A 13,597-nucleotide genomic window follows, 5' to 3' on the forward strand; every position below is an offset into this window, starting at 1 on the left:
GCGGTGCCCGGCCGCGGGCGGGAGGTGATCGCTCGGCCTGCCGGTCGTTCGCCCCTATGCATGGCCCCAGGCCTGCCCTGCCCTGCCCTGCCCGGGCGGGGCGGCTGAGGAACTGCTGCTGGAGGGACGGCCTGTCCGGTTACGTGTGAGGGGCGGCGGAGCCGCCGCTGCTGCAGAGGAGCGGTAGGCCTGGGAAGCGTCCCTCAGCTCCCTGCCGCGTCGTGTAACGGCGGGGGAAGACAGCCTTGCCAGCCGCTGCGGAGCGGGAAAGGGAGTCCCAAACCAGCTGCTTTTCTGTAGGGTGTTTTGAAATGTCACAGATGTTGGAAAAACACGGGTTTTGCCTCTCAGATCAGAAAGGCGGACCTAGTACCAGCAAGAAAGAAGGGACGGGAATTTGCTGAGGAGATCTCAGGAGGATAGTGGAGAACTACTGGTGATTATACCTTAATGATGAAAAGTCCGGAGGAACTGGTAGGCTTGAAGTATTACTTGTTAAAATGATAAAACCAGCACTTCCACACATCGTTGTACAATAACTGTAAGCAAAGCTCAGTGCCCGGCAAAATGTCCCTGCACCTGTGCTGTGGAAGGAAGCAACTGCCCAAGAGAGAAGGTGTTGCACAAGAGCAGAAACCAGAAGTTGTGGGCAAGGACAGCATGCAGAGTTTAGCGTACGTGCTGCAGGTTTAGAGCTCACACAGCAGGTAAAGAACCTTCCAGAATTCCAGCAGAATGAAAGCAAATGGAGAATTCTCCATAAACTGGGACGTAATTTCTGTGTGGAGTAGAAGATAGAGAATTACGCAGGACTGAGCGGAGAGAGCTTTTGAAGATTCTTCAAGATTAAGTTTTGCCTTTTCAGTATAAGCAATTTATTCTACATGCGCTCCCAGCAAATCATCTATATGATTAAATGGTGCTCAGTAAGAGGTTAGTTAAAACAGTAGTAGAGATTTTTCTATTTTGCAGTAAATTGGCTGAAGCCTAAAATTTTCATCTTACTCCTCTATTTTTTAAGAAACGCTCTTGCAGTTTCTGGTTAAAGTGCTTGATAGCTGTTTTACAACCTGACATTTTTCCCCAAGTAGCTGTCAAATCCAGGAACTCTGTGTTAGAGATTAGACATTTTCTACTTCAACATGTATGTGTTATTACATATTTAGAAGGAAAATTTGAAACACTTAAGTGAATCTTTTTGCGTTTCTGTTGTAGTTATTAAAAAAAGGTGATTTTTAACTTGGAAGGGGAAAAAGGATAACTTGAATAGCAGGACTAAACCAGCGCAATTACAGTTAGCATTGACTCTGGTGGTAGTAGCTCGAAAAATATTTACGTGGTGCAATAATCTACACTACGAGTTAATACAATTTTACCTTGGATATAGTATTGTGTGCTCTGTTTTTTTCTGATGCCATCATCTTGGAAATGTGCCCTGCATATAGGATACAAAGTAATTTTTTACAATGACAGCAATCTGCTGAATTAGGACAATTACCCATCTCAACCCATTTCTGTCTAGTTAATAGTAGTCAGAACTACCATTTGATACTAGGCATCTTTTCTCTTTGAAGGCATAATGTGCAATTAATCCTCTCAGATTTGTGTTGTGTTTTGTTTTGTTTTGTTTTAACTATTAGATGACTTCTGTTTGCATTTACCACTATCATTACTAGTGTCCCAAACTGCACAACTAGAGCTTGAACACATGGGAGTACTTTGCGTGCCTTTTGCTTTCTGAGAAGATCTGGTTTGGAGAAAAATCTGATTTTTGATGGTGCAGTTGACAGCCCAGCTGCCTCATCCTCTGGCTTTGTTCCTCCTTAGGAATAGTCTCCTCTTTACTGTTGTCCTGTGTGTAATATAGTGCAATAAAAAGGAAATGCTATTATGTGTTAAGAAAAATTTATAACTCTCATAATATTTATTCAAGTTTTAATCCCCATTATTGGGGGGATTTTAAGTTTTAGTTTTAATTAGGGATTAATTAATCCCTAATTTTTAGGGATTTAAATTAATTAATCCCTAATTTTAATTAGGGATTTTAATTTTTAGTTTTCTTTAATCAGTTTTCTGCTTGCAATTGTACATGTGAAGAAACATTTCAGAGGGCATACATCTTCACTTTTGTTTAGTTTCAGAAGATAACATATTTGCCTAATTAATTAAGTACCTGCTTGGTTCTCTTCCATGTATATATTAAAGCAACTGCACTTATGAATATGTAGTTTGTAATCAGAGTTCTTCAAATCTCTCATGTTTTAAATGACACCAGAAAAGGTTGGCTGCTTTCCAAATTACTGGGTACTTTTGGAGAGAGCAATACAAAGAGCTGGTTACAAGACTACGTTGCTTTTTTACACATGAAAATTGTTATAAACTAGAACACAAAGGCTACATTTCCACAACGTCACGTAAGTCTGCAGCGCAGACTGTGTGAAACGCTTTTGTATGTTCTGTTCCTTTACTGAACATCGAATGTGAAGCTAAGTGAAAATACACACACAAAAAAAAGTAGTAAAAAAACTATATTCTAGAACAAGGCCTAAATATTTTGGGCCACGTTTTCACCTCGCACGTAGTAAGGTAGATCCAGGTGAACTTCCTCTCATCTAGAAGAGGTTTAATACTTTCATGCTAGGGTAGTTTAAGGATTTACTGATTGGGACTTAACTTCAAATATTTAATTAAAACTACAAATAAACATAAGTATGAGCTGGTTGGTAGATCTTTTCATAAAATAAGCCTCGGAAGTTAGGTTGTATGGACTTACCTGCTTGTCCGCACTTTGTCTGTGCTGCTAGTGGAGTTTTAATTTGTATTTGACTGAAATTGAAAACTGCTTTGGAATCCATAATCATTCCTATGATCCCTGAACCGTTCGAGCTAGAATTTTGTGTTAAAAAAAATCTTGAAATGGTATGTACACTTGAGCATAAATGCCTGTTTTATTCCATGTCGATAGGAAATGTGTCTAGTACCTTTAATGTAGTACTTTAAGGAAGGCCAGAATTGGATCTTGATTGTTTTGTCGCAAACCGATCTGAGCAATAATGCTGCAGTCTTGCTAACAGAACCCCACCTGCGAGTAAAGAAGCAATAACTGTTAAGTAAAACAATTAAATATGGAAGTGTGATATACAAATATTGGATCATCGCTCAAACAGTTGACAAACTTTTCAGCTACGTGTTTTTCTGTCCCCTAAGAAATCTGATCAGGATAGTTCTAAAGCAAACAAAACCAGAGCTATGCATGTGTCAGTAACAGTTGTCCTGCGGAGAAATCCGGGTAATATGGGAGAGGAAACAATGAGAGACTATTATTTTCTTTATTGAAATAGGCTGGAATAATTAAAAAGTTCATTATTTGGTTTTAGTAACTCCAGTGTCATTTGAACTGGACTTGTAGCTTGTGTCAAACTGGAACAAGAACAAAATCTTTGAGAAAATGTCGCTGTGTTGCACAGTGAAAAAAATACATCTCAACAGTGCTTCAAAAAAATCACTCAATTTTCTTTGGACTCTAGTCAAAAAGAAACGCAGTAAGGGAACAGAGACGGATATAAATAATTGTGACTGTGTGTATATATAGATATACTCTCATATGGTAAAAATAGTCTCTGTGTGAACCAACCCGGTGCAGTGTGCCTTAGCGCTGCAGTCAAACTAGCATCTAAAAGTCTAATTTACTGCTGAGATTAGACCTCGAGATCTTAACTTGTAAAATAAACCTTGAACAAAGTTTCTGTGAGGGAAGATGACCCGGGCGTGGAGACATACATTCAGCAAGCGTAGCTCAATTCTCACCCATATGGGAGTGTATTAAGAAAAATGTGAGTGTCGCAGTGTTCCTGTCCGGTGATTTTAAAAGCTTTGAAATACAGCGCTTAAAGATAAAGAAGAGAGAGCTCTGCTTCTGTAGCTGTATCCATCAGCTTGCGGCGGCCGCTCAGCCGCCGGGGCTCCGCCCGTTACCGCTAGCGGTGCCCCGGCAGGGCCGGGCAGCGCAGCCTTCCTCCCGCCGCCCCGGGGAGGGGGAGGCCGCCGAGGAGCCGAACCCTCCCCCGCCGAGGCGATGCTCCCCCGCCTTCCCCGTGGGCGGGCGCTGGGCAGAGCCGCGGCGCTGCGCGACCCTCCCAGCCCCGGCGGAGCCGCGGCGCGGCGCTAGGGCCGGGCGCGCCCCGCGGGGCGGCGGGGGAGGCGGCGGGGCCGGGGCGGCCGGCGGGTGAGTGGGGCAAGGCGCGGCGCGGCTGCTTGCCGGCGGGGCTGAGGCTGAGGCTGAGGCTGAGGCTGAGGCTGAGGCTGAGGCTGTGGGCAGGCCGCGCTGCCGCGGAGCACGGCGGAACCTTCGCCTGTGCTCGCTGCCTGGACGGCGGCGTCCCGCTGGGCTCCCCTCAGCCGCGGGGAGCGAGGGAAGGGGTGGGCTGGTGGCTCCTCCGAGATGGGCCCTGCCTTGCCCGGGGGGGGAGGAAGCGGCCGTCGCGTCGCTGCAGGCCCCAACCCTCGGTGCCTCCGCTTTGGTAGCAGCGCAGAGGGGAGGAAGCGGGCTGAAGTTGGGAGAGGAGCTCGTAAGCTTTCTACTTCTGACCCTTCTCTTATTTGGTGCAGAGACTGTGTGGTGACATATTTTTGCACCCACAGAAACGCTGTTGCCTCTCTCTTCCAGGAGAACTAGAAGAATGTTCTTAGGTGCCAAACCTTGGTTTTATTTCTTCTCTTGTAAGTGATATTCCAGGTTTGTCTTTTAGAAACCCAACAGTCTTTGCTGGGGAAAGACATGTTTGTAAGCAGTCTGAGGATCTTAGTTGCACTGTTGGTTTGTATTTCTGTACTCCTTGTATTTTTTCTTTAATTTTTATTCTTTACCAATGTGTATGCTTACCTCTTTGTGCTTGATCTGGATGGAAAGATGATAACTTAGTAGTAAGCAGGAGCCACGTGGTGGAGAGTGTAAGCGTATTTTGGTTTTGTAGTGCCTGAGGAGAAAATTGTGTAGTTTTTGATAGCTTCTAACATATCATGACTGATAAGTAAGTGATTTGGATCAGTGTTTTTTTTTAAGAAACTAGATACGGCTATCTGAGAGAATATAGTAGGAACATCAAGCAAATAGGTTTATATTTTTGGTAAGCTTGGAACAATCTTAAACTCTTCTCGTTTGTGCGTTCTCTGAAATGCTAGCAAAGAGTAATCACCAGTAAAGTTAATACGGAGTTCAGTCCTTCACTGAGATGGCAAGCTGATCAATCCAGATCAATCCCTTGTAATTCTGAAGCATATGACTTTGTGGATCGAATTTTTCTTTTTACGTTGCCCAGCAATGTTTAGCATTGACCTTTGTTAGTAATGTTTTATTCCATATGCTTGGAAAGAATGGCGATGGAGTAAATTAGATCATTACGTTATACTGGTGTTTTATTTTTGTATTCTCTGCTGGTATTTTCTAATGATATTTCTTTTGATTGGTGTCTTTTACTAAAACCTTGATTAAAGATACTGTCAAAAGTCACCTGAATCATGGTGAGGTTTTTTGTTTCACTTTCATGTGTTATGTAACACAGGAAAAGAAAATGCAGGGGACTTGAGCCTAGCTGTTTACATCTAGAATCTGGTTTTGATTGTAGTTTGCAATGAACACGTTGCTGAAAAAGTAGAAGATCGTGTTTCATTCTGGGGAGAGCTAAGTTAGTTTAAAAGTTTAAAACGATCAGAGCGACAAAAGAATGACAATGATAATCATACTGCTTGCAATTCTAAACTTTTACAGTAATTTTTTCTTAATGAGGTTTATCTTGTTACTTTGCAGAAGTAATGCCTTACCTGGTTTGAAGATCTAAGAGACCTTTCTGTTTGCATAAGGTGTAACAGAAAATGGAAGAGGATGAGCCTTTACAAGGTGAAACGGAGATGGCAAAAGTTGAAACACGTGGTACTCCTGAAATCGGTCGGCAGATATCAGTTAGCGAGTTCCTTTGCCACTGCTGTTATGATATTCTGGTCAACCCCACCACCCTCAACTGTGGGCATAGTTTCTGTAGACATTGCCTAGCCTTGTGGTGGGTATCGTCCAAGAAGAATGAATGCCCTGAATGCAGAGAAAAATGGGAAGGATTCCCCAAAGTCAACATCCTCCTCAGGTGAGTGTACTATGCCAGTTTTGGATTTCTAGAACCACCAATATTAGTTGTCTGGTTTCTTGAGTTTGCTGCAGATTTTCATAGTTTTGGTGATCTGAACTGTTTCAAGGACGTTTAAATCCTCAAGTCTTTCATGTTCTCCACTTGTACCGAACTGTTCAAGCATATTTTTCTGCATGGAACTAAGGGGTGGGTTGGTTGGCTTTGGTTTGGGGTTTGGTGGTGTTTTCCGCCCCCCCCCCCCCCCCCCCCTTCTGAATTTTTTAGGGGATGGAGAGGAGGGATCTTTTTTCAGTATTGAGACACTTGCATCTTTTAATACAGCTGGTTGTTTCCTAATAATTCTAAGTTAGAATGATCTTTGATAATTGTGTAATTATTCCTGTAATAGGAATTATTTATAGGAAGAAATGTGCTCTTATTGCAGAACAAAGCTAGAAATATCAGTTTGCTTTCTTGGATTACCCACAAGTTCTTGTGTTAATAATACTTTATCTTAGGTTAATAATATTTTAATAAATAGATGGTATGAATGATGGTAGGCTTTTATGCTGTCTTTTGCTTAGCATTTTTGAAGAATCAAGGCTTGCCAGTAGCACACACAATTCTAGTTTTATATAAGAAATAAGGATTTTTTTTTTTTAAATGTGATATTTTAAGTTCCTCTATGTTTAGAAGCTAAGGAAAATGTTGTTTGGAAGTAATTGATTTGAGTTTAACTTTACTAAGTATTAACAACTAATGTTTTCTTGCTTTCAGAGATGAGTCTTTAGTAGAGGCTGGAAACAAAAATCCAAAAATGAGTCCCTTTTCTGAATGTTAAGCCTCAATGATGATAGCACAATGACAAATATTTTTCCCATTAGGGATGTTATTGAAAAGCTGTTTTCTGATGCCATTGAACAAAGAAAAGAAGATATTCAACAAAACAGTGATGTAGCACGCAGCTTAGCAACCTTCCAGAAATATGGGAATGACCAGATCCCTACAGTCCCGAACACAGGAAGAATTAATCCTCGAGGAGGAGGTTTTTTCTCAGGCGTTCTGACGGCTTTAACTTGTGTAGCAGTAAGTTTCATCTAGTTGGTTTTCCATATTTACTTCATTAAGCATGCAATCAAATATACTTAAATTATATGCACACAAAAAAGATCATCGGCACAGAAGATACTTCAGCTGAGCAGAGTAAACAAGGTAGCATTCAGAGTTGCCTGTCAGGAACTACAATTGCAATATACAGCAAACAGAAGTTAGAATCATTCGGTAAAACTTCAAGATAGTTTCTTATAACCTGAATATTCTAGGGTCCATAAAATGGAAGATTCTACGTTTCAAGCCCCTTAATGTGTGTTTATTTTGTTATCATTAATATATTTGCTTTGCAGGTAAAAGATCTCTTTTTTTTTTTTTTTCGCCTCCAATCTACCTGTAGGTAGTTCTACTTGGATATCACTGGAGTAGCAGAGAATTTGAAGAAGATCATCTTGTCCACAAGCCTGTTGCTAAATGGACTGCTGACGAAGTGATACTTTGGCTAGAGCAGCTGGGCCCGTGGGCTTCACATTATAAAGAAAGATTTTTACTGGAGAAAGTGAATGGAAGGTGAGAGGCCTAATTGTCAGGAACAGCTATCATTGGATTGGACTACTGGACAGCTTTCATTAGGGCCGGAATGTTGTGAAATGACCGTACTTAGTTCCATAGACTGCGGGAATATTCTGTTGATGTATCAGAGTAAAATTCAGGGGAAGTTACAACACTTGCAGTTGAAAACTATAGTAGTAGATACTAAGCAAGCTAACTGAAAATTTTTAAAATGCTGACGATGCAGACTGAAATGATACTGAAAGTAAAATTCTACTAATGTATTATCCACCCCTCCCACTTTTTCTTTCTTGTGAAAATATGCATATGCTATATGCGTTGTTGCATTCCACCCAAGAGCTCTAGGTTTGATTTCAGGAGAGCAGACTAGATCTGTGACGTACTGAAGAACTGTGTTCAATAATAGCCAACAAGCTGATAAATTTGCATGCTGAAAGCAGGCAAGAGAAAACTTGAAAAGAAGGATATTTAAAACCCAGGCTCTGAGATGCAGTTGATTCAGAACACTTGATATGGAATATAATCCAAAAGGTGATACCTTCTATCAGTAGCTTATTGTTTCAGTATGTAATTGCTGATTTGTTAGTCGTCTCTTTTTGGTGAAGAGGTACTGTTTACCTTCTGAATTCTTCTGCTTTTGTAGACTACTTCTGACACTGACAGAGGAGGATTTCACAAAAGAGCCTTACAGTATAGAGAACAGTAATCATAGAAAAGCTATTATGGCGGAACTGGAATGTGTGAAAACTTTAGGCGTTAAACCACCACAGAACCTTTGGGAATATAAGGTAAATTTTAGGTAAAGTCTGTCATGTATATTAAGTGTTTTTAAAATAATATCTTTAAAAGAAAATTCTCTTAAAGCCAGGAGGAGTGTTAAGGTAGTAGAATTATCCTTGTAAAAACTGCTCAGTTTAATGAACTGTTGTATTTGAAAAATGATCCTTTGAAAAATGATTGTCAGAAAAATCTAAGAACTGGCATGTCCCTTGCATTTTATTTTTTCATTGTTTGAAACTTGATAATTTGATACTTTTCAGGCAGTAAATCCAGGAAAATCACTCTTTCTTCTGTATGCACTGAAGAGTTCTCCAAGACTCAGTATGTTATACCTATATCTGTTTGATTACGCAGAAGCTTTCCTACCTTTCATCCACACAATTTGCCCTACACAAGAAGACAAGTATGAAGATATTGTCACAAAACTACTAGTAAGTGTTCAAAACATTAAATATGCTACTTGCTTTAGTTATAAGCATTTTAAGACTAGCAGCATAAAACCACGATGTAATTATTCGCTATTTCATCTCTTTACAGTACAACTTTTAACACTTACAAAGTAGGCGGTTCCTTGATTTTATTGTATGTGATCACCAGTGTTGTGACCATTACCTTTAATAAGATGGATTTAAGGCTTTTAAGACTTCAAATCTGTGAAACTTTTTTTTTTTTTTGAGGTTCACATGACTATAGAAAGGCTCTTCACTCAAAATATCTGTACTTTAACAAATGACATTATAAGGTCCTGCTGTCTGTGATGTTTTATTCTAATCTAATGGAAATTACTGGGTTATAGTATTACCTACCAGAAGGTATAGTAAAGATAAATAATTGCTTTTAATATATGAAAAAACAATTTTTCAACAAAAGAGTAGTGGAAATAAGCCAGTGTGTGTCTGTTTAATAGGAAATTGATTAACTGTCTTTTTATCCTAATTTACAGGACCTTAAAGATCCTTCTTGGAAACAGTGGAGAGAATTCATTGTAAAGTATTTATTTTTGCCATACCAGTTGATAGCTGAGTTTGCTTGGGATTGGCTGGATGTGCACTACTGGACATCAAGATTTATAATTGTAAATGCCATGTTGCTCTCCGTTCTGGAATTATTCTCCTTTTGGAGGCTCTGGTCAAGAAGAGAATTGAAGTAAGTCTTACTGAGCTTGTTGAAGAGGGTAGGAAGTACATGGCCTTATAAGAAAGAAACAGTCTTACGATTTCTCAGTTGCTCACTGAAATGAGAGTGTCTAACCACAACTCTGAGGTTAATAAGAACACGTGAATCTGAATCCGCACATATACCAGTACTCACTCTTGAATATCTTTATTTCTGTGAATACTTGAAAAGGTTTCTTAATAGCTGGTTTTCCTGATCAGATGTAGCAAATGCCATAACGGTAATACGCACATCCTTAACCATTGGGTAAATATTAACTCGTACCTTGAGAATTGCCTTTTATGGTAACTGGTGTTAGCTGGCAGCTGAGAGCTAAATACGTAAGAATTTTGTCATGATATGCTTACAATATAGTTATTAAAGGATGAGTCCTTAGGATCATAAATAAATTTAGTTATACTGATATTATTTCTGACAGGTGATCAAAATTGCTGTTTTCAGTTACTGCTTTAGCCTTAATTCAAGCATATTAATATTACTTCATAATTGCTGTGATCTTTTATTTATAGATTTTAGAACTTGCATAGGAGAAATAGTTGGTTTGGTGTATACTGGGTTTTCATTTTCTCTGCCAGCAGGTAGGGGGCAGAACATGTTCAAAAGAGAACAGGGTACATGGAAATAATCTATGACAAATCTGGAATTTGACCACGTTAACTTACTGTGCTTTGTGGTCTGAATAAATTGACTTGATGTTTCCTCATATAAAATCTAGTATTACTGTATTTTAAGAAAGTTCTTCTGGAGTGCAAAATGACATTTTACAGGTACCTGAGTAAGTGCTAAATAATTTGAGGCTGCAGCACATATTAGCTTTTCTTAGAATGGGTAAAAATGAAATGGAAAGTTCCTCTAAGCCTCTCCCTTTCCGTTTTCACAGGACTATTCCTCACAGAATGTGGAGACATTTCTGGAAAGTCTCAACCCAGGGTCTTTTTGTTGCCATTTTTTGGCCTTTTATTCCTCAGTTTGTCTGCAATTGTTTGTTTTACTGGGCCTTGTACTTTAACCCAATTATAAACATTGATCTTGTGGTTAAAGAAGTAAGGCGTCTGGAGACACAAGTGCAGTGACTGGCATTGGAACTTTTGAGCTGTTTAGCTTCTGAAAATGGACATTTGAAATGAGCTTTGCTTTTCGCCTTTATATATGTGGCAGTGAAAGTGGTGGATTATGTTAACTTAAACATACAAAAAAGCCTTAAGGTAAGTTACTCTTAAACCAGCTGATTTCAGCTCTGAGGATGGGCTTTATTATCCAAAAGGAATTTTCTGTTGGAAAAAAAATGACATTCCTAATTTAGCCATGTAAAACTTACACAGTCACGTCACCCTATTTTTGATCACATCAAAACTTCTCTATTCTGTCTTGAGCATCCTGGTTATTTTCAAGCCTGCCTTAAAATCAGTGTTTTCTGAACAGCTACAGTGATTTTTTTTTATTTATTTATTTTATTTTTTTTAACTTAGCATTTCATACCAGCAACATGCTCCTCAACTTAAGTTTGCCAAAGGAAAGCTCTTCCTGGATAGGCTCAATATTGAAAGTACTTTGGTGTTTTCAGTCTGCTTTTACATGTAAAGTTGTGACTGTCAAATACACGGTCTCATAGTAGAGTTTGTTCTAAACTTTCCCCCTGTTGAAGGCAAAGACTGCTTGAGTTTTCTTGTCTTTTGGAAAAAGTGATTGCCATTCAAAATTTTTAATTGAGATCAGTTAGACTTCACCAATAGCTTCTTTAATGCTCTCCTCTTGAAGTCTGTTGCTAATTCTGAAATTCAGGGTTATCCCTTAAAAGGATTATTTTGGAAAAGTGACCTGACACTGCAGTTACATCTTATTGCAATATAATATGTGTATCTAAATCTGTGAGTGAATATTGACTGGAAAGTTATTTTGTATAAACAGGATTGCCATTTCTTAATGTATTGGTTTTGTCTGAAGCAGACGTTAAGATTTTCAAGAGCTTTGTCCCCTTGCATTCTACATTGTTGGTTTTTTTTTTCCATTTGTATCATTGAGATAAACCTTAAATTTGCCTATGAATATTTTTAAAGATTAAAGATCTCTTTTGAAATCTTCATCCTTCCTAAAGAAGTGTTGGTTTGGTTTGCTGTTTGTTTTTTTTTTTAAATATTGAAGTACTTGTCACTAGCTTTGACTTGCGTAAATTTGTTCTGTAGCCCTGCAAGTAAGTGAGGTGGGTGAAAGTAGACATTAAATACTCCTGGTTCTTAAACTGTTAACATGAGCAGTTACGAAGAAGTGTATTATTCAGCAATTTGTGTTACTGATTTCTCTTCCTGAAAGGTTTCAAAAAACTATAAAATGACCCTAGCTAAAACCATCTATACATCCTTATGAAGTATATACACTTCTTTGCAAACTGATGCTGTCCAAGATCAAACACTTAGGGGAAAGGCAGTTGGTCCCAGTAACTACTACTTTTTTCATGTATCTGTCATGATGATGGTTTGCATTTGCACTTTTAAATCTGGCTCTGAAGTTTTAAGGGTAGAACTTCTCCCTGTGCCGACAGGAAACTCAAGGTGTACACAGAGTAAGGAGCTTGAGCCCTATCAAACGAACAGCTTTGTAGAAAACTGTATTTAAAAAGTAAATACTAGAAAAAAAGAATTATATTAGTCAATTTTTAATACAGGTAGGACTACTTAAGGTGAATGAGATGCAAAAGTTAAATTAGGCTTCATAATAAGTGTTTTAATACAGATGAGAGGGCTCTTTGTGCTGACGCCGTCGCTTCATGCATTTCTTCCGGTCAGTTCGAAGTTAACAAATGTTAAGGTAAGCGTTAGTGGAAAAGTTTGATTTGTATCTTACAGCCAGTGGAGGGGGGAATCAAAGTTTACATGAATGATGATATGAATCTGAAAACTCCATGAATCTGAATATAAACAAACTTAATGTTAAGTCAGTTACTCCTTAAGCTGATAAACTCAAATTCCTTTTTAGTCAATAAAAGCTTACACAGAACTAATGAACTTGCTTTTAGTCCATGCACTGTAGAAGGTAAACAAGAGGAAAAATGTTTACTTTGGCCATTCTGGGGTGAAGAGGCTGAGGTGGCAGGAAGGAGGATCAAGAAGGAGGAAAATCACTTGTTGTCACTACTGTGACCAAAAAAAAAAGTCATTTTAGATTTAAATACGTACAGAGTTTTCATAAAGACTGATGTTGCGTACCTAATATCTACACAAAGGCTGAATCTCACCACACATAAAGTCTGGCCACAAAAGGTATTTTGTGTGATAGGGAGATTTAGAAAAACATTTGGCAGCTTCACGGTCACATTCACATGCCATTTTTTGACATTTGTCTTCTAGAGATTCTGAAAGAAAACACAGTAAGTTTGATGTTAGTCTGAAGTAATTAAAAATATCAAATGGGATGCCAAGAATTGCTACCTCACGTTCCATATTTGCCGTATAAACGGCTGTTCTATTTCAAGTGCAATAGGAACCGTACTGAGCTTTAGTAAGACTTGCAGTTCTTTCATGTTCTTTAGGCAGAGCTCCATGCTAGGACATCTCAGCAACAGAGGATATACAAGCATGGTTTGGTTTAGTGACAGTTGATCATCAGTGGAACTGTCTTGGCAGGTGAAAATATAATAATTGGATAAAGACTTAAATACTCTTCACCTTCTTTAATAAAGGAACGCTAACAACTGATTCCTCTTTAGAAAGTGGTGTGTGACCCTCCCTGCCCGCCCCTTTGCTCTAGTGAAACTTGAGTTTGGGAAGATATTTTCCGTTTCACATATGTTTTAATCTACTAAAGGATGTAGCATTAAAATTATGGATGTGAAATAAGGGATGGATGCAAAGATGTTCCATGTTCAGCGTAAATCGCCCACCTTTGTTATTAAGGCATTCAGT

General features: G+C 39.0%; 2 protein-coding genes across 13 annotated transcripts in view; one reads left to right on the plus strand and one right to left on the minus strand.

The window, feature by feature from the left end:
- Window positions 1-13,597, plus strand: part of BFAR (bifunctional apoptosis regulator) — a 24,162-nt gene continuing 10,565 nt past the window's right edge. Inside the window, exons 1-9 of one of the 11 annotated variants that reach the window (XR_015698729.1) lie at window positions 4,038-4,225; window positions 4,667-4,719; window positions 5,807-6,137; window positions 7,004-7,205; window positions 7,570-7,739; window positions 8,386-8,530; window positions 8,783-8,953; window positions 9,466-9,668; window positions 10,579-10,903. Coding sequence is in view for 1 of the 11 variants with exons in the window: in XM_087731470.1 (XP_087587596.1) it covers window positions 5,872-6,137; window positions 7,004-7,205; window positions 7,570-7,739; window positions 8,386-8,530; window positions 8,783-8,953; window positions 9,466-9,668; window positions 10,579-10,771 (1,350 nt within the window). In the remaining 10 variants the exon portion in view is untranslated. The other 10 variants (XR_015698735.1, XR_015698738.1, XR_015698731.1 and 7 more) reach the window with 10 other exon arrangements.
- PLA2G10 (phospholipase A2 group X) overlaps window positions 12,902-13,597 on the minus strand; it is a 16,784-nt gene continuing 16,088 nt past the window's right edge. For both annotated transcript variants that reach the window (XM_087731471.1, XM_009477333.2), the window contains exon 4: window positions 12,902-13,047. In XM_087731471.1, coding sequence (XP_087587597.1) covers window positions 12,902-13,047 — 146 coding nt within the window. The remainder of the gene's footprint in view (window positions 13,048-13,597) is intronic.

This window comes from Nipponia nippon, unplaced genomic scaffold, assembly GCF_047370975.1.
Source record: "Nipponia nippon isolate SJK-2023a ecotype South Korea unplaced genomic scaffold, ASM4737097v1 scaffold_5, whole genome shotgun sequence".
Taxonomy (NCBI): domain Eukaryota; kingdom Metazoa; phylum Chordata; class Aves; order Pelecaniformes; family Threskiornithidae; genus Nipponia; species Nipponia nippon.